At 46.3% G+C, this 21,647-nt stretch overlaps 1 protein-coding gene across 5 annotated transcripts in view; it reads right to left on the bottom strand.

Moving 5' to 3' along the window:
- Nucleotides 1-21,647, bottom strand: part of GDPD5 (glycerophosphodiester phosphodiesterase domain containing 5) — a 347,114-nt gene that overhangs the window by 190,722 nt on the left and 134,745 nt on the right. For 3 of the 5 annotated variants that reach the window (XM_075919543.1, XM_075919542.1, XM_075919541.1), the window contains one exon: nt 16,680-16,854. In XM_075919543.1, coding sequence (XP_075775658.1) covers nt 16,680-16,796 — 117 coding nt within the window. In that variant the 5' untranslated portion in view covers nt 16,797-16,854. Of the gene's footprint in view, nt 1-16,679; nt 16,855-18,737; nt 18,791-21,647 lie in introns of those variants that run through there. The other 2 variants (XM_075919545.1, XM_075919544.1) reach the window with 2 other exon arrangements.

Genomic DNA, 21,647 nt, shown 5'->3' on the forward strand with positions numbered 1-21,647 from the left:
TGGTGTCCTCTAGTCCTTCTTTATGGGAACTCAGGAAGAACTTTTCTGAATGCACCCTCTCCACCCAACCCCTGCTTTTAGAGACCTCTATCCTGTCCCCCCTCCGTCTCCTCTTTTCTAAGTTGAACAGTCCCAGTCTCTGTAGCCTTTCTTCATCTGGGACCTGTTCCCAACCCCTGATCATGTTAGTTGCCCTCCCCTCTCCCAGCCTTTCTCTTCCCCTCTCCCACCTCCTTTTCCCAGTCTCCCCCAGTTTTTTTTCAATAAAGACAGAGTCAATGTTGGAAGAAACGTTATCTTTATTTTGTACATCAATAAGAAGGGGGGCTAGGGAAGGGCAAGTGGAAGGAGGTGAGGGAGGAATGGGGCACGAGCCCCCGATGGGGAGGACTGGGCTGGCTCTGCGGGCTTCTGGGGCTGGAAGCTCTCCTGCAGCCCCCCAATTACTCCCTCTCCCCAGATGGCAGCCTGCGGCAAGTGCAGCCGGGCTGATGGCCGAGTGGTGTGATGTGCCCAGTGTGGGCACTCAGGGCACTCCAAGCCAGAACTTCTTTGCAAGCGGGGCACCCCTTAGAACTGTGTGTCCGGGGTGGGGGTCGGGACCCTTTAAGTGCAGCCCTCGGCTAGCCTGAGACAGCATCTCCACACTCTAAGTCCTCCTCTGATGCCCTGCCGGCACTGCTTCCGGCCAGCCTTAAGCCCTGTTCAGAGTCCACTCAATGTGGACTTGCTAGTTCGAACTAGCAAAACGCTAATTCGAACTAGTTTTTAGTTCTAGATGCGTTAGTTCGAACTAGCTTAGTTCGAATTAACTAATTCGAACTAAGTTAGTTCGAACTAGCGCTGTAGTGTAGACGTACCCCTACAGTCTTAAACGTCTCAAGTGGGATTCAGAGAAAAGAATGGGTTAAGTATAGACAAAAGGAAATCACCACTGATTCATTGCATCCTCAATGACTAAATAAATGTTATATATACTTGTTTACAAAAATGTTTCCACTCCACTTTTTTTTTGGGGGGGGGGGGGGGGGGGGGAAGGGTTGGGAGTATATTGTCACTGTTTGCATGTCTCCATACTTTGGGTTCTTACTTCTCCAGCGATACTGCTGTTTTAAAAATTACACTTCCCCACATGGATGCTGTTTCCCCTGCATCCCCCATACACTAGCACTGGAAATCAGCTGTACATAAAGACAAGTTACACGATTATATTTTGAAGTGTTCTATTAATGGAATGCAGAGGACAGCCATTTTATTAAAGCATTGAAGGTATAATGGTAGAGCACAGCAGGAAAGATTGGGATTCTGTTTGAAATTCAATGACAACACAGGAGCCTCCTGTTTTTAAGGACACATTAGATAAGTGCCTGTCAGGAATGGTCTAGTTATTACTTAGTCTTGCCTCGTGAGGCCCCTTCTCGTGTAGACTATTAAATGAGTAACCAGTAAGCAAAAGCTTATTGATTAATGCTATCGACTACACGCATTTCTCCTCCACACCCCTCCACCAACCAGTAAATTTTTTAGAGGTCTGGCCAGCAGCATGGGTTAGTCCCGACTAGCGCCAGGTCCTGGGAGCTATCCCTGCTGTGCAGCCCAGCTCCTAAATTACTTACTTACTTGTGCCATAGCCACAGTGGCACAAGTCAGGACTGAATGCTATCCCTTATCTATTAACTATGGAGTCGACAAAAAACTGTCAACTACACAATTAATGAATTACACACTTCGTAACGTCTCTATTCCAGTCTTAGACTTCCATAATTCTTTGGCTCCTCCCTAACAAGGAGGCTAAAAAAGTCTCAGGACCTCCCAAAATGTTCAACTTTTGCTTTACATCCATCCTTCAGGGCTAAGCCGGCAGCCTCGTTCTAGAGGGGAGAGGTTTACCTAATTCCACCTTCATTTTATATATCTATGCTAGGGACAAATGTTGAACGAAGGTACGCAACTCCAGTTACGTGGATAGTATAGCTCAGTGGTCACCAACCAGTAGATTGGGATCTACTGGTAGATCTTGGCATCTCTGACAGATGATCCTGACTGGCTTGGCCACGTGGCTATCAAGTGCCAGCACTTCAGCTGCTCCTCCTTCCATTGCTGCACATCTCTGGCTCTTTGCCTTGGAGCTCTTCCCCCAGGAGCCTCCTGTTCGCTGTGCAGGGCAGGGGATGGAGAGGAGGGTGCTGATGTCAAGGTGAATCCTCTCCCATCCTGTATCCTATCTCCACAGAGCAGAGAAGGGGGCAGAACAGACTAGAGATAGAGCAAGTTTGTTAGCTGCTTCTGGGAGTGGTGCAGGGCCAGAGCAGGGGTGAGCCTGCCGTAGCCCTACAGCACCATCACTCAAGAGCCACCTGAGCTAAGCAGTGCCCCACTGGAGTCCACATCCTGAACCCCTACCCAAGTCATGAACCCCTTCCTGCACCCTAAGCCTCTGCCCTAGCCCTGAGCCCCCCTGCATCCAAACATCCTCCCACAGCCTGCAACCCCCTCCAGCACCCCAACTGCCTGCCCTAAGCTCAGCTCAGAGCCCTTCTCACACTCCAAATCCCTTAGCCCAAGACCAGAGCCTGCACCCCCAATCCTCTGCCCCAGCCTGGTGAAAGTGAGGGATGGAGGCTGAAGTGATCAGGGGCGGGGTCTCACAGAAAGGTGGGGCAAGGAGCACAGAGGAGGTGGGGCAAAGATATTTGGGTTTGAGGTAGATCTTGGATTGCACTTAAATTCAAAAAGTGATCTCATGCGTAAAAAAGTTGGAGACCACTGGTGTAGCTGGAGTCGATGTACCTTAGCTCGACTTACAGCAGAGTCTCCACTGCAGGGGGTTAATAGGAGAAACTCGCCCATCATCTTCCTTTACTTCTCACGAGCCGCGTGCCAAAGTCAATGGGAGTGTGATCAGCAGCTGATTTAGTCTTAGATTTGTTAAGTCGAGCCCTGGGAGATCGATCCCCGCAGCGCCAATTTCCTGTTAAGTGTAGACAAGACCTCAGAAGAGGTAAGGCTATCTCTAGGCTTTCCTCCCAATCTCCTTAGAGACTCCAGCGGCTTATTCCATTAGTACGTTTTGCAAAGCTGATACCTCATAGATACTGAGTTGGCTGTTGCTCACTGACTATTCTGTAGGGTTACAGTAAACCCCTACCCCAAGGAACAACACAGTCTACAGACCCCACAAACAAGCACGTAGGTCTAATTGCCAAAATCTCCTGCTATGAACTTCCAGCTCTGCTACCAATTTGTTGCATGGCCCTGCACACATCACAGCCTTTTGCACCATGCTGAACCCTCTCCTACCATATGTCTCAGAGGTAATAACTCCATCACAGGGGCATTGTGGGAATTAGCTATTTATACTGCTTTGAAGATGTGTAGAACTACACACATGCTAAGTATTAAACCATTTTCTTTTAACATGCCAGACTGTTGTTTGCTGCAAGTTGATAGCAACCCTCGATTAATGCTGTCAAGAAACCCAACTTAATCATCTCATTACAGATTGTGAATTCCAGCTTCCTGGTTCTCTTTTGTGCAGACGAGGCCCAGATACACCCAGCGCCTGCCAGCGCAGAGGTTTCCGTTTTCAAAGAACCAGTGTACAGTGGGGGACTTGTTTCATTCAAGCAGGAATCGGAATTTATAAGAGGGCTAATGAGCTACCAACATGCAATAGGCAGGTACTATAATGCTGAGCCACACAGCTCAGGTTACACTTCAAAGCAAGGTAGTACAAAGAACTGGTTCAGGGGCTGCAGAAGAGAAAACTGCCTCTGTTAACCATTGAAAGGCTACCCCAGCAAACGACCCATTGCAAGGAGAGAAAGGGGACAGACTGGAGCCACATAAATTGCACTCCAATAACAACGACAGAAAGAACCATTAGAAACAGAGCTTGGAAGAAGAGTCGCCCAGTGGTTGGATGCAAGGGAGCCCAGCAATTAGGGCTTCAAGATTTTTATTTCTGGCTCTGTTACTTAGTCTGAGCTGGGGAAAGTCATTTAGTACATCTTGGTGCCTCCATTCCCTTCCCATTTGCTAACTTGACAAAAAAAGACCATCTCCCCCCTGCTTTGGTGAGGATGGACTGCTTTGAGAGCTCTGAATGTAAGGTGCTAAATAAGTCACAGAGCATTAGGAATTGCCTTTACTAATAACATACAAGCCAACTCTCCTCCCTCTTCTAAACACGATCCACATTTGGGAGCGAATTTGCCGCATTACACTCGCTGATAAACCAGGCGATAGTCAAAACATCATTGACTAACTTAACATTCAGCACTAAACAACTACGTGGACTAGGATTCTCACCACAGTACTTCAAGGGGGTCCCAGAAAGGCAGAGCCAAGCAGCTTCCCTCTCTTCTCCTCCTCCATCCCCAGATACCTTAGAATCTTTGCTTGGCAGAGCTGCATGGTGTTGACAGGGATCCAGGGGAATTGTTATCCCAGGGCTCCAGACAGAGTGGAGACAATGATGTCTGTTGGAAGTGGTGTTTGGAGAATGGCATTTTGCTGTCCAACATGTTGGGTCCACTCTTATGTTCCTGGCTGACTGAGCAATGTTCTTATGGCATCTCCTCTGCACCTTCATGAGGTAGAGACTCTGTTTTCTCTTGAGCAGCTCTTTCAAGGCCAAAATCATGGTCTGAGAAGAGGCAGTGCTGCCTAGTAGTCAGAGTACGGGAGGCCCTTGGGTTCCATTCCCCATGTTGCCATTGATACACCTTGCAACAGCTGACTTCTGCACCTTTCTTTGCCCATCAGTGAGGTGCCCTCCCCACATGATAGGTGCTATGAGACTTGCTGCAGTGCATCCAAAGACCTCTGAGGAACAGCATGAATAACATTCTCTCAGAGAGACCCAAAAAAGTGCCACTAAAAACCCTAGTCAATCCCAGCCCCTAAATAAAGTCTTCCAAGACTTGGGTTTAGCCTTCAAGTTTGGTGGCGCTGACACTGTCACATTGCACTCATGGAAAACATTGTGGTTATGTCTACACTCGCGGCTTCTTGCATGAGTAATATGCAAATGAGTCTAAGCGTGGAATATCGCCGAGCCTCATTTGCATACCTAATGGGCCCCCATTTTTTTTCAGAAGAGGCTCTTGCACAAGAAGGAGCGTCTACACTGCCCCTTCTTGCGCAAGAAAAACCCTCTTGTGCAATGCCGTTACACCTATTACTTTTCAGGAAGAACGGCATTGCGCAAGAGGGTTTTTCTTGTGCAAGAAGGGGCAGTGTAGACGCTCCTTCTTGCAGAAGAGCCTCTTCTGAAAAAAAAAAATGGGGGCTCATTAGGTATGCAAATGAGGCTCGGCGATATTCCACGCTTAGCCTCATTTGCATAGTACTCACGCAAGAAGCCACGAGTGTAGACATAGCCTGTGGAAGTTAGGGAAGAGCAGGAGGGATAGGGAAGAAGTTGGGCCTTTCCCCCAGGTCTTCTAGAACAGGCTTGTGGCACATGACACTAAAGGTACCCATTGGCTTCTCCACACCCTGCTGTTGGAGCCACTTCAGCTGATGCAAACTCATCAGGTTCATGGAGTACATCTAGACTAGAAGCCAAGTCCTACTAAATGTTGTAGCAGACTGGACCAGCAAAGCTTCACAGCAAGCTTCAATGTTTCCATGTAATGATAAAATATACACCCCTCCCCCCCAAAAAAAACCTCCACTCAAAAAGGAGCTCTCTCTGAGGCAGGAGCATCATGGTCCTAGCTACAGGACCTTCCCAACAATCTTTCTGTAACAGGCTGCCTAGCGGACATGACCCCGCTACCTTCTTTTGGATAGATGTCAGACCCTTCCTTAAGTTGAACGATCCATCCTGGTGCAGTAACTCAACTACAATGGACCATGCACAGAGCTGGCTGGTTACATGGGACTGGCTCTCTTTGTACGCAGTTGATTCTTCGTTGCAAACACTCTGGTGGTCTGTAAAAGCAACTGAAAATGATCAAAGGAGCCAGATTAGCTACTGCAATTGCAGGATGTTGCTATATACAATGGAGAAGAAACTGGTCCACAGCAATAGCTTACTAGACCTGGAGCTGTCAGATACTAGTGGGAGAGAAAAGTCGAAGGAAGAAGAGAATGAGACAGCTGGGTAATAAAGGGAGGAAAAGCACAAGGAGCAAGCAAGCATGGTTGGGGAAAAGAGACTGCCACATCTGGTGGAGAAGCAGAGGGAAACTGAAGAACACAATACTTAGGGGGCAAGAAAAAAGATCAGCTTTTATCCAAAAAGGACACCACACTTGCTGAATGCTAGACATTAGTTTCCAGACTCTTTCGGCATTCAAGCAGTTATGGTAGTTGCTATATGCATGTGATTGGTGACAAACAGGAGTAGACTGATGTGCGGGAGCTGGTAAAAGAGTCTCTGGTCCATATTTTGGAGACGGCCACAGTGAATGAGACAAAACACTGCCTGTACATCGAATGAGATTGTACTATAATTCAAGTGGGACAGGTCCATGGGTTTGAATTAGGAGAACCACCGATTTGTTCTGCTGTTGGCCATAAAGAGCGAAGTACAATTAGAAGACGTAGAAGAGCTGATCATTTAAGTACTTTGCAGCCACAGTATCATTATGCTGTCAGTTCTTCTTGATGGATCTAAGATTCACGGCACAAAAATTGAGGCTGACTTGCCACGCATAAATACTTATCTGTATGCAAGGGATTTAAACCACAAAAATGTACTAGATGCATCAGGGCAAAACCAGTTCATAAGCGGGAGGTGGGGGGAGAGGACTACACAAGGACAGACACAGATTTACATATCCATAATTAATGTCTCAGTGTTATGACAGCAAAACTAAAAGAATGTATTCTATGCTGGAGCCCAGATGCAAATCAAGCTATTATTAAATTGGACTCAAAGCCATTAACATGTTTAAAGTAACAAAAGTTTGCTCATTCTCATCTCCAGCTTGAAACTAATAGTCCTAAAAACAAACAACAAATTGACAGTCAGTCTTCAACCTAAAGCTGGAACGGAAATTCAATCCCACCGAGAAACACTTCTACACAATTTCATTCTTTGAGCTCCAATTTCCCCATCTTTGTGGATTTTCATCAATTCCAGGTCCAGAATGGACCACTGATCTCCTGAATAACACAGGCCAGAGACCTTCTACAAAATAATTTCTAGAGCAGAGCTTTTAGAAAGGCACCCTATCTTGATTTTAAAATTGCCAGTAATGGAGAATCCACCATGACCCTTGGTAGATTGAACCAATGAATAATTACTCACAGTTAAAAAATTATGCCATATTCCCAATCTGAATACCTCTAGGTCCAGTGGCTAGATGTGGGAACACTTTTTTATTTTTCTTCGCTTGACTGAAGATCAGATTATAAAGGGTGTGTTCCCCACAAAGATACTGAGACTAATCAAGGCACCCCAACCATCTCGTTTGCTGAACTAAAATAGATTGAGCTCCATGCATCTATCGCTATGAGGCAACTTTTCTAACACTATAATCGTTCCCCCAGCTCTTCTCTGAACCCTCTCCCATTCATCAGCATCCTTCTTGAATTGCTGACCCTAGAACCAGACAAAGTATTCCAGCAGCAGTCACACCAGTGCCAAAGAGAGGGAAAATAAATCCCGCTATTCCTGCTCAAGATTCCCATTTATGCATCCCAGGATCACATTAGCTCTTTTGCCATAGTGTCATGATGGGAGCTTATCTTCCAATTTTCAATGCATTTAATGTATTCCATGTTCGCTTTTAGATCAATCTAGTTTTTTTAATCAAAATGTTTTGTGCTATGAAGTCAAAGGTCCTGAATAAATTAAGTAGGGAGCATCAAACTACTACCTTTATCAACAAATCATGTAATCTCATAAAAAAGATACCAAATTATTTTGACAGGATCAATTCTCCACAAACCCATGCTGACTTGCATTAATTATATTATACTCCTTCAATTCTTTAGGAACCAGGTCTCATATCAGCTGCTTCATCACCTTGTCATGGATTGATGTCAAGTTGGCCTATAGTTATTCAAGTCATCCCATTTACTCTTTTTGAAAACTGGCACAGGAATAGCTTTTCCCAATCTCCTGAAATTTCCCTAATGCTCCAAGACTTATAAAAAATATCAGCATTAGCAATCCAAAGAGCTCCTCAGCAGCTCTTTTAAAACTCTTGGGTGGAAGTTATCTGGACATGCTGATTTAAATGTGTCTAACTTTAGTAGCTTCTTTTTCACATCCTCCAGATATACTAGTGGAATGGAAACAGTACAATCACCTTATGATGATACTACATCCGCATCTTTTTTTCCCCAAATACATAAATATTTAACAGTCCTATTATAACTGATAGTTCTAGCATTTCCATTTAGTATGAGACCCATACCATTGTCTCGATTCTTTTAGTTCCCGATATATTTAAAATACTCCTTATTACTCTCAACTCTGCCAACCATTGATTTCTCCTCGTGTCCTTCAGCTTCCATTGTTATTTTTATACAATTCCTAACTTCTGATTTATATTCATGTCTTTCGCCTTCCCCTTTCTTCCATTATTATTTTTAATATTTTTTTTTGCTGCCATCATTCCACTTCAAAACCAAGTTGGCTTTTTAAACAAGCATGGCCTTATTCTTCAGTTGCAGAACTGGAGCATTTTAGGCATCTAGTAAGGTGCTCTTTAATGATTTCCAATTATCACCCACATTTTTTTAATTAAATTCTTCCTCCCTGATGATTTGACTCATCAGTATTTTCAGCTTTGTGAAATTTAGTGTATTAAAGGGTGTGTGTGTGTGTGTGTGTGTGTGTGTGTGTGTGTGTGTGTGTGTGTGTCATTCAAAGTCCCCTATGCTCATGCAGCTGCTTCTCCTACCCGTTATAGATAGGCGTGTAAGGAGATGGTCATCCTGTTCCCAGTGTGATTTGGTGGTCTGCAGTAGATGCCAACTAATATCCAATCTTGTGTTTTAAACCATTTTCTTCAGAATTATCCAGTGACTCAGAAACAAGCAGTGCCATTTTTAACAGGGTAGCCCTTCAAAATAGCTTGTAACCATCAATTTCAACATTCCACATGTGCAAATCATCCCACCATGTTTCAGTGTGACAGGCTAGAATGAATTTAGGTTCATAAATGAGGCATTCCAATTCCTCCTGTTTGTTACCTGGGCTCCTAGCACTGATATGTAGGCAACTCAATTTCTTATTAAGTCCTTTGGTTCCTCAATTTGTTCTCTAGATCTTCATTTTGAGTTACCTGCTGATACCTTCCCTCTTTTTACCCTCCCCTTTTGTTAGTCAGTTTAACCCCTGCTGATTATGCTAGCCAGCCTGTCCCCAAGGAGATTGGTTCCCCATCTGCTGATGTGGAGGTCATCAAAATTCTGCAGCTCCCACTCCCCATAGAAGAGGGGCCAATATTGGATCAGTGTTGCACAAAATCTTCCAACCTACACACAAGACATCACATCCTGATTTGAGAGAGAGATGCTTGGGTGATTTCCCTTCCTTCACAATATGGATTATGTGCAGCAATTAAAAGCAGTGGATTTCAGCTGTGTTTGACAGGTAGCTAGAGGGTTACTACCTTACTTTGCTTACCTTTTCCTTTCAACCCAAAAGTTCCCAAACCTGTTTAACATACAACAATTAAGCTGGAAGAAGGAGAAAAGTGTTTTCCCCCAGATCAATGGGGAAAAACTCCTAGAAGCTAATCTCAAAATCTGAGAGGAAGAATTTAATTAGAAAACTATGAATGATCATTGGAAATCATTGAAAAACACAATACTAGATGCCTAAAATGTCCCATTTCCACAAAGCCTAATAGAGGACCAGACCTCTGTGATTAAGGTCATATGTAAAGGACTCACCCAGCTTCAACCACATGCTTGTCTACTCGGGATTTCAGATAGCTGGGACTGAAGTCCAGTGACTTGGCTGCTTATTGCAATTATCCAGACCTTTCTGACACAGCACACTGGATTGGACAGCTCACAAGGACAGGTGATTTCCTAGTTTTGATGGCCTAATATGGTATTTCAGCACTTCTACTTCTGGCCAACAGCCAGAATTGCAGAGATTGGTGAAAGCAAAAAGCGACGAGGAAAGAGAATGTAACCTTAAGTTTTCAAACTTCAAAAGTTTCAGTTGACGTCTGAGAGGTGATTTAGGGAGTTTGCCTCTTCCATTTCCCAAGAAGCTGGTCACCAAAATCCATTAGATATTTTAAAATTCATGACATGCAGCCAACCCATAGAACAACTGGTTTATTTTTGCTAAATAGACTGACATTCCTGACTGCATTTTGATTTTGTGGACTTTTGCAAACAAAAATTCCTTTCTCAGGGACAAGATTTGAGGCACTTAGACACTGTGATCACAGGAGCAGTATAACCACTGTAGACTGAACTGTCCAGACTTAAGACCTTTGTCTTTTTATACATGTTCATTGCCTTGGTACAACAGCAAAACTGCATTGACTTCTAATTTAAGTCTGTGTGAGATGCCTGCATTACACACCAGTGTGAAAAGAGACTCAAACCCTCTAATCCTACATTTCATCCCCAATGGATTTTAAAAGACTGAAGCTGCAGCAGAGTCTGAAATACCAGCACTGCTAGTGAACGCTGCTCTTGAAATACCCATCATCAGGTCACTTAAGGTGAAGTCTGCAAGCTATATCTAGACCACCACATTTTATACCACAATTAGAAAGGCTGCTTCCTAGGTGCTTCATCACTAGGAATCCATCAACTGGAGAGTTTTGTCTGGTGACTGCCTACAGAAATTGCTATTTCTGCATTTGATCTTTTAAAGCACAAATGGGAGCTATATGCCACACTACAGTTTGTACTAGTTCCTCGCACTTCTATGGCTGCAAGTCATATACTGGAACAGGATGTCTCCTTAGGATGAAGCACTGATCTAATCAGAACTTCCCTATTTGACAAAGCTATCACTAAATCATTCCTTTCATTCCAACAAGGAGGCTAGCAGGAATAATACACGAAACACAAGCAAAACTGTTTCCTTTTTATGATGGCACCAATTAATATTTTATAAGCATGAAAGCAATCTCACTAGCAAATTATGAAAACCGCACATAACAGAAAAGGAGCTATATGCTTTGCAGCTGCTACTCATTTTTCAAAATTAATACAGAAAGGAAACCCAATGCACAAAGAACCGTGTGGACTTTTTTTCCTTTCAAAAGGTTATAGAAGGGTAAGAGACTATTACAATTTCACGCCGCTCTGGAACAAAAATGTAAAACTCAAAGCTTACAATTAAAATTCTCATTTTCATTTAAATTTTCTGCACAGCAAGAAGCCTGATCTGCATTTTTATAAGTTGCAAGGGTGAGGCGGGGGATGAAACTTTAAAACCTTCGCTCTTCACTTGGAACTTGATCCACATGGACTTCACTGGGTGTTCTAGCCTTCCAGCCTATATCCATACCAGCCAAGCAGCCTGCATTTGACAGTGGGGCTCCCTCCCACAACTGCTGGCAAGAATTCACGGGGCAAGCAGAATTCAACATCCCATGCAGCAGCCAATGGTGACTTTAAGAGTACAACAAAGGGTCAAAAGCATCTGGCTACAGTGACTGATGAGTTCATTGTCCACCTCAAAAAGATTACCATTTAACCACAGACGAAGGTAGATGCAGCAGGTAGTCTGATTCTGGATGTCAAAAGCTGCTCTTTCTGGCTATGTCTACACTGTGGGGGTTTTCCAGGGAACACGTTTGCTCTTCCGTTTTTTTTTGCAGAAGAGCAGACACTCTCTTTCGGGGAGCCCTGTATACCTCATTCTACAAGGAATAAGGGCTCCTCTGAAAGAGGTGGCTTTGGAAAAGCCTCTTCCGGAAAAGCAATTGGAAAAAGCTATCGTGTAGACATAGCCTCTGAGTGTGGGTAGAGCTTAGCAATACACCAACAACCGCATAATAATTTATACTGAAAACAGGGAGAGTCCTAAAACCAGTTGAGGGTGCAACCAGCAGCCACCATCTCCTTGCAATGAGAGGGCAAGGACAAAACTGCATTGAGAGTAAGCCATACCAAACCATTTTTATTTACCAGGCAACGAGGAGAAAATGCATAGGCAAATGTCGCAGTTTGGTGCACATTGTTTTGAGATGATTAACATATGTACATTGTTACTCTTAATTAAGTGCAAGGTTTGGGAATCCTGGCTAGTGGCTAAAAATACCCAGGGAGTCAAGAAGTCTGGGCACCCAGAACATCAAATCAATAATTAATAACTTTCTTAAAGAGTTAGCTATGCCAGGACTAGTGCTTAGCTCTGTAACACCATAATCTCAGTAGCCAATGCCCAAGCAGTAGCCACCAGGAGAGATTTGGTTCCCAAGCACCCATCAAATTCATAGAATTTCAGCAATTGGACAGATTTAGCAGATGTTCTTTCATTACTTAGTACTTTTAAATATTCAGGGCCAGGTTCTCCCACCCCTACTCAGTATCAGTAACATCTTACTCCTCAGCTGGTGCAATTAAAGCCAGAGCTGCTACTTGCAGGGTAAGGTATTAGCATGGAAGAAAAATTATTTTAATGTATCAAGTGCCAGGTCTACACCTTCCACGTTATTTCTGTATTCCTGATTCTTGAGCATTATCTGACAGCAATTTGGCATGATGTGATGTATGAGATGCCTATGTCCCATCACCCTCTGGTGACAGATCCATGAGCAGATAAAGGTACAGGTTGAACCTCTCGAGTCTGGCACTCTCAGGACCTGACCAGCGCTGAACCAGAGAATTTGCTGAACCACAGGAGGTCCATATTGTCTATCAGCATTACCAAAACTTCCACTGCTTACTGGACTCTTAGAAGACATTTAGAGGCAAATTAGAGCTAAAGAACAGCGCAGAACACTAAGACCTAGGACTGGTGCCTATAAACAAACTTGATGGGACTGTGAGAAACTTGGCCACACCATGATAAGTGGACAATCAGTAACTAAAAACATGCTGGACCATGGATGTTGCCAGACCAGAGTGCCAGACTAGAGAGGTTTAACTTGTACCTGCTACTTCAGCCCCTCCACCTGCAGGAAGTTTCTCTTTGCTATCATAATTGAAGCCTCTCTTTTTGGAGCTGGGCATCAAAAGTTTCCAATCCACCTCTGCTTATGGGCATGCTCATAACCCATTCCTCTGGGTCTCAGCCCAGAGACCCTGTCAGTAGCAGTTGCCTGCTAAGAGTCTTGAGTGTCTGCTGCAACCTTGCTCCCTGGGCCACTTCACCAAGACGCGGCTCTGTCCAGCCTTCTCTTTCAGGGCTTTGAGGCCAGGCTCTCAATACACCCTGTCCCAGGTTCTGCAATGTTTTGCAGCCAGTTGTGTCTAGTCTTCAGTCTCTGGACCTGGATCTTAACCAGGTCTAAAGCTCAGCTGGCACTTGAAGTTGTCCAAGATGCTGCTGTCCTCCTAGTCAGAGCCTAAATCTGAATGAGTCGATCTCCAGTGAGGAACTGCCAAGCCCTGGCCCAGCAGTTTCTTTTATATCAGCCTGCTAGGCCATGATTGGCCACAGCAGAAGCAGACGCTCTGTTCTACTTGGAGGACCTCTCTTCTGCTCTTCTCCTTCGGGCAGGGTGCAGCAAGGCCTCCAGCAGGGGGCCTAGTCTAGTCCACCCCATCACAACTACAAATTATGGCCTCTTAGAATCTTAGTTTAATCTGGCCCTTCCTAGCATTGTTTACTCACTAACTTTTTCCCTTCTTGCTTGCTGCTTCAAGCTCTAAGACGCTGTATGGACAAGCAGAAAAAAAAAAACACATTAACAACGCAGGGGAGTTAAGATTGCCAGCTCCTTATTTACCTGTGAGAGTGCTAATGCCAACGTGGGAGGACATAAACAGCCCAGTGCAAACAGTTTTACACAACATATGAATTTCCGAAGCACAACTGCAGATTCATGATCCAGTCTTGTGGATGACGATTTATAGCAACAAAAATCAAGATCAGTGCAAGAGGAGGCAAGTTTCACTGGAAATGAAGGCTCCACGGACCCCCTAGGCCTCACTCCTGAACAGGGAGTCGAGAGCCTCACTGGGCCCCTGAGCAAGGTGGGAAGGGCAGCTCTGGACTCCCAGAAGGGCAGGGCCTCAGGTGGAAGAGCTCGGGTTGGAGGCAGGTAGACCTCAGCACCAGCTGGAGCACAGCACGCCTCCCCCTCCCAGCCCTTAGAGCAGGCTAGAGCATGCTGTGCGGAGCTCCAGTGGTGATTTAAAGCATCCGGCAGTACCAGCGGCAGGGAGTATGAGGTGCTTTTGGATCGCCAGGCCCTGGGGCAGTTGCCTGCTTTGTCCCCTCTCTGTCTGTGGGCCTGCTTCTGAACAGCACCCTAACTACCAGTTTTTAGCTAGTAAATTTCATATTCTGGCTAGCAGTGCTTTTTTTGTGACGGTACTGCCCGGTATGCAGTACCGACACCTCCAGTCAGAGCCTACTTGGAAAGGTTGGAGCGTACCTCTGTACTCAAATGTCCAACAGTTGGCTGGGCCATGTGTCTTAAAGGGTAATGCTGGTCCCACTTTGTGTGTTTTTTTTTTGCTCAACAACTTTTCCCCTGGAGTACGGGCACCGTTTTTTTTTTTTGTTTTTTTTTTAACAAACAAAAAAAGCACTGCTGGCTAGTATGTATCTCTATTTTAAAAGCCCTTCTTAAGCAGTGTGAACAGCTAACCTAACTCGGCAACACCACTGGATACAATTCACAATCAAGCCTTTTGGTAAAAGGCTTTTAGCGCAGTGAAATAAATCTACTTAATATGGTATTTCAATATTCTGGCCGTGTCTCCTGTTCATATGGTAAATGCTTTAAATAACAGTTGCTAGAGCACCAATGGGCAACCTAGGTTAGTGAGTGGCCTTCTTCATCTCAGTGGGCCGCAAGATTGCCGTCTCCTGGGATTTGCTAACTGCACTTATGTACCTGAAATTTGTGGTGTGTGACAACTAAACCGTAGCTGTGCTCTGACTGGATGCAGAGGGAGCACACGGCTCTCACTGTCAGTGAGGTACAGAGTCAGCACATACCTCAATTCACACGCTATTGCTTTATGGACACTACTGGATTACTGGTCCAGTAGTACCAGTAGGAAAAAAAAATACGCAGACGCAAACCAGTGGAATCTGGCAATTCCGTGCTTGGGCAACAGTAAACAAAATGTCTCACAGGCCACACACAGAACCCTCCTGGGTCAAAGGATAGTCTAGAGACGGTAGAATGTTGAAACTAGAGAAGCAATAGGAAGTGATCTGAGGAGTGAAATATCTTTAGTACTGTCCAGGAGTTTGGAATAGAGACACATTTGTCAAGTATGAACATTCAGACTTTTCACAGGTCTTGCTGCAAGAGGATTTAGTGCTCAAGAAGGTACCACATGGACAATTCTAGAGACTGAAGTCCATTTGTTATCCATAAAATAGGTGTGCCTCTAGCACAGTGGTTCCCAAACTTTTCAGCATCACGCCCCCTTTCTGATTTTTGAGAAACACACACACACACACACACACACACACACACACACACACACAGAGAGAGAGAGAGAGAGAGAGAGAGAGCGGCAAAACTTGTTGAGCAACTTGGGGGGGGATTGATGAGAGGGGCTGGGTCGCCTTGCAACCCCCCCCCTCCCCCCGGAATTTCTTCACGCCCTCCCCAGGAGGGTACGCCCCCCCAGTTTGGGAACCCATGCTCTAGCAGCTGTAAAAGCTTTACCATATTCCTCTGCCAAAAATACCTCCGCTCCACCCTAGTAGGGCTGGAAAGCCCCTCTGTAACAATGGGACAGTCTGGTTTCTGTAACCTGGAGAGTCCCCACTAATGCTCACTGTTCTGTTTTCCTTCACGTACAATGAAACCACTCAACTGCAGAAATTCAGCACCCACGCCTGATGATACTAATAAAATAAAATATGAATCTTTAGCTCTTACCAAGAGATCTCACACTTCAAGGAGAGAGGCATTATCATCCCCCATTTCACAAAGGACTCAATAATTGTTCCAAGATTACCCAACAAGGACAGTAGTTGAGCCAGGAACAGAACTCAAGTCCATTCAGGTCCCAGGCCAATGCCCTGCCCACTAGGCCACACAGCCTTGAGAGGAACCTAGCTGTAGTACCACAGCCTGGGTAGCTGCCTCAACCCCAGCAGAGACTATGTCACCAGAATTGCTTTACTAGGCAAGTAACAACTGCCAGCCAGGAAGCCATAGGTTCTTAAACTGAACAAATTAAACAAAGGCGAGAGAACTGAAGTCTCCTCATAAATGCAAAGGGCAGATTAAAATGAGAGGTCACGACACAAGCTGACAAGGGTCATATAATTCACAAGCCTGAAGATTGAGAACAGGGAAACATGCATCCTCTTCTGCCACAGCAAGGAAAGGTCAGGAACGCTAATGGCTGTAGTTAAAAATGCATGCAGCCTTTAACTCAAAGAAATCCACTGGGGCCAGCGATTTCTGTTCTTCACTTAAGTAACATAAAAAGCAGTCCAATTGCATGACCCTGTTGCCACTGAGAGCACATTTTTTTTAAAACTGAAGCCTAATTTCCCAGCCTTCTGGTTTTTCCATGCCTAGTTACACATTCAAAAAAAATTAATATGAGCAAAAGATGCATTTGGGAGGCACCATGTGGTTACCAACCTTTGTTGTGTCATCATGTGACCGCTGGTACCGTTTCCAACGGCAGCCATAGATCCCGGTCAGGCAGGACAAACATAACTGTGGCTCGTAGTACTGTAGTGGTTGGTGTTTAACCATGCTCTTTCCAGCTCCTCAGTAGCACGCTATCAGAAATCCATCAGGTCTTGGGAGCACCCTAAAAAGAGAGAGAAGAGAAAGAAGCTGTGAAATCAGAGATGCAAATGGATCAGCCTGATGGAAGCAGAATGCGGTTACAACCAGAAAATGGCTGTCAGGGCTCCCAACTTTGCCAGTATCTTGGGCAAACTGTCCAAATTCAACAAAAAGTTTATATCTGAAAAATATCTGCCTGTAATGCTGGAACCACTGGCTCAATGACGCCGAATGAAGGGATTACAAGTAAATAAGACCATTGTGTAATTTTTGTACTCCTCGCAGCCCGGGCAATTGAATCTCTTCACATTTTAATATTAAGGGACAGATCCTGGTGCAAGTTTAAATCACTCAAGTGAAAATGGAACTACACCAATTTACTCCAGCTGAGCATTTCAGGGGTCTGCAACCTATCACTCACAAGCCAAATATGGCTCAACAGGACACCAAATATGGCTCTTTTGGCCATATTTGGCTACCCTGTGTGCTGGTGCTGGAGCTGGGCCATGGTGCAGTCCCCATCTAGCTGCAGTGTCCTGTCCCTGTCCCTAGTCCTGGCCCAGCCCCTAATCCAGCCACTGCTGCCCAGGTACAGCAGCCCAACCCCAGCTAGGTAAGGTAATCCAGCCCCAGGGCGCCCCCCCCCCCCACACACACTCCATTTCCTACATCTAGTTCCCCACCCTGCCTCCTGCACCTCCCACCCCACCCCCAATCTCCTGCCCTGAGCCCCTCATACACACCAAGCCTGGGTCCTGCACCTCCACATCCCAACCCCTTGCCATAACACTCCTGCATGCCCCCACACTCCCATCCTGTGCCCTGAGCCCATCATACACCGGAACCTCCTGCCCTGAGCTCCTCATAAGCCCCAACCCTGACTCCTGCACTCCCACATCTCAGCCCCCTGCCATAAGAGTGACAGAATCCAGCCATGAAGCTGGATTTGACCAGTTATGATGTAAATGTCAAAGAAATATGTGAAAAGATGCAGCAGCAGAAGTCCCATTAAATTAAGCCTGTGCGTACAAGGTGTCATTTATGCTATTTATTTATCATCACATCAATCATCAATAATATTAAGTTGCCTATTTTCAGTCATGCAAATGGGCATTCTTATACAGCTCTCTGTTGACCACTTGTTCTGAATTTTGATGTTGTTTGGCTCTTTGGTTTGAAAAAGGTTGCCGACCCCCGATCTAGCCCTACAGCACTCCATGGAGCTTGGAAAGCAAACTAAGTTTGGGTTTCAAGCCATCTCTTGCTTCCTACACTGATGAGTTGGAGAAGAAGCGCTCTCAAAGAGTGAATTGCGGGTCCCTCTCAATCCACTCCAAGCAGTGAGTTGAATGGTGCGGATGGACCTCACAGCCAGCTGAGGGCCTCCCCCATATTCTCTCCCCAAAAGAGTTCACACATTGAGGGCCCGAAGAGCTATATACACTGCCATTGTCACAGCACTCTGAAAGGGCTAATTTTTCCGGTCTCTGGCGAGCTGATAGAATTGTCAGGCCCTGGGATAAGGGAGGCGGGGGAGCGATTCTGCAGTCCTGGAAGGGGTGTGGCTGAGGCTGCCAGCCCACAGCACTGCCCAGAGCACACTGTGGTGGGCTCCAGTTGCAATTTAAAGGCCTCAGGGCTCCAGCCACCACAAGCAGCATCAGCAGCCAGGTGTCATGTATTTTCTATGGGGACAGTAAATCTTTATGGAAGACCAACAGCTCCCAGTCGTCTGTGGGCAGGACCCTGGGCCCTTTTGAATCGCCAGGCCACGGGGCAGTTGTCCCCTTTCTTCCCTCCCCAGACTGTCAGGCCTGCCTGTCCCTCTTACCTCCCTCCACATGTACACTTCCCCCACCCCCCACCCGAGAAATCAGCTATTATGTCGTGAAGGGTTCACTGCACCCCTTGAATCATAGAGGATCGGGTTTGGAAGAGACCTCAGGAAGTCACCTCGTCGTCTGCCCTGCTCAAAGCGAGCCTAACGGAATTTGAGAAAACATTCCGTCACTAGCCACACGGATTCCATGCAGCATGTGTCACAAAGGTGCACTTTGTATTTAGACGCCTGGTTCGGTCTCAGCTGAGGTCTGTAGGCAACCCCCTTAGCTAGCCAATGGATTTTACCATTAAAAAATTTGTATTAGCAAAAGAAAACCAATTGCCTGCACAATTGCCACTGACGCTTGGAAATCTGGCATATTGTGCTAGGACTTGGGGTGCTCTCCGTTCCATTCCTCACCCAGGTTTGTGTATTTTCTATGGGGACAGTAAATCTTTATGGAAGACCGACATCTCCTGGTCATCGGTGGGCAGGCTCAAACCTGGGACCTCTGATAATTAATTCTTGAGCCTCTGGCTGCATGAGGTAATAGTTGCCTGCTTTGCAGCTGAGTAGGCAGCAGACTCATTAAACTCTAAGGGTATGTCTACACTACAAAGTTAATTCGAACTAACAGACGTTAGTTCGAATTAACTTTGATAGGCGCTACACAGGCAAACCACTAGTTTGAACTTAATTCAAACTAGCGGCGCGCTTAATTCGAACTAGGTAAACCTCATTCTACGAGGACTAACGCCTAGTTCGAATTAAGTAGTTCGAATTAAGGGCTGTGTAGCCACTTAATTCGAACTAGTGGGAGGCTAGCCCTCCCCAGCTTGCCCTGGTGGCCACTCTGGGTACCACCAGGGAAACTTGTCTGCCCCCCTCCCGGCCCCGGAGCCCTTAAAGGGGCACGATCTGGCTACGGTGCCCGTGCCAGGTGCAAGCCTGCCAGCACCCAGCCAGCAGACCCTGCACCTGGCACGGCACGAACCAGCCACCCGCTGCCACCCAGCCCTCTGCCTCTTCCTGGGACCAGGCTGAAGGCTCCCGGGAGCCTGCCCAGGTCCGCAAGAGACGGGCGCCTGCCTGGTCTAGTGCGGAGATCATGGACCTCATCCACGACCTCCGCACTAGGCACAGGAAAGTAGCCGTCTAGGGCAGGATAGCTGCCAGCCTGGCCACCCAGGAGCAAGTGTGCATGAAAATCAGCGTGGTCCAGTGAGACCCCCGACCCTGAGCCCTGAGCTTAGAATGGCTGTACTGGGTCAGATCAAAGGTCCATCTAGGCCAGTAGCCTGTCTGCCTACAGGGGCCAACACTAGGGACCCTGGAGGGGATGGACCGAAGACAACGACCAAGCCATTTGTCTCGTGCCATCCATCTCCAGCCTTCCACAAACAGAGGCCAGGGACACCATTTCTACCCCCTGGCTAATACCACTCTATGGACCCAACCTCCATGAATTTATCTCACTTCTCTTTAAATTCTGTTCTAGTTCTAGCCTTCACAGCCTCCTGCAGCAAGGAGTTTCACAGGTTGACTATTTGCTTTGTGAAGAAGAACTTTCTGTTATTAGTTTGAAGCCTGCTACCCATTCATTTCATTTGGTGTCCTCTAGTCCTTCTATTATGGGAACTAATGGAGACCTTTTCTTTATGCACCCTCTCTACACCACTCTTGCTTTTATAGACCTCTATCATATCCCCCCTCAGTCTCCTCTTTTCTAAGCTGAGAAGTCCCAGTCTCTTTAGCCTCTCTTCATATGGGACCTGTTCCAAACCCCTAATCATTTTAGTTGCCCTCCCCTCTCCCAGCCTCTCTCTTCCCCTCTCCCACCTCCTTTTCCCAGTCTCCCCGAGTTTTGTTCAATAAAGAGAGTTTCTATTTTTGAACACACGTGTCCTTTATTTTGTACATCAGGAAAGGGAGGCTAGGAAGGGGTAAGTGGAAAGAGGTGAGAGAGGAATGGGGTACGAGCCCCCGATGGGGAGAACTGCGGTGGCTCTACGGGCTCCTCAGGGTGGAAGCTCTCCTGCAACCCCCCGATTAACCACCTCCCCTGGATGGCAGCCTGCGGCAAGTGCAGCCGGGCTGATGGCCGAGTGCTGTGATGTGCCCAGTGTGGGCACTCAGGGCACTCCAAGCCAGGACTGCTGTCTGTCCAGGGTGGGGGTCGGGTCCCTTTAAGCACAGCCCTCGGCTAGCCTGAGACAGCAGCTCCACGCTCTAAGTCCTAATCTGATGCCCTTCCAGCACTGCTTCCGGCCATCCTTAACCTCGGTTCAGGGTCCACTCAATGTGGACATTCTAATTCGAATTAGCAAAATGCTAATTCAAACTAGTTTTTAGGTCTAGATGCACTAGTTCGAATTAGCTTAGTTCGAATTAACTAATTCGAATTAAGTTAGTTCGAATTAGTGCTGCAGTGTAGACATACCCTAAGTCAGTAGTCCCCAAACTTTCCAGGGTCATGCCCCCCTTTAACTATATCCACCAACCCCACTTCGAGCCAGGGCTGGAAGTGAGACTGCAGCTCCTTAGGGAAAGATGGATGTTGACAGCTGTAAGAAGTCCAAGGCTATGACGGCAACTGGCAGCAGGTCTGGGGCAGGGAGCTCGGGACCCTTGTGGACAGGGGCTGCTGCCGTGGACCAGCCTCTATCTGCAATGATCCCAGGCTGCTGCAGACAGAGGCCTCCCCACTACGCACTGCTGCCGCACAACTGCTTTTAAACTGGCTCCCTCCCAGCATTGGCTCCCTGCCTGCCGGTTAACCGTTCACATCCCTAATGCACAGTGGCAGTTCTGGGAGCTTCCAGCCAGGTCCTCGCAGTTGCCTACGGTTCCTTTTAGTGATAGAGATTTTTAGTAAAAGACAGAGACAGATTACTGGCTTCCATGAGTTTATCTTCCTTGCCCATGACCTGTCTGAGACTTACTAAAAATATCTGTCCAGTTCTGTTCACTTAAAAGTTTGTGGAGAATACCAA

This window comes from Pelodiscus sinensis, chromosome 1, assembly GCF_049634645.1.
Source record: "Pelodiscus sinensis isolate JC-2024 chromosome 1, ASM4963464v1, whole genome shotgun sequence".
NCBI classification, from domain to species: domain Eukaryota; kingdom Metazoa; phylum Chordata; order Testudines; family Trionychidae; genus Pelodiscus; species Pelodiscus sinensis.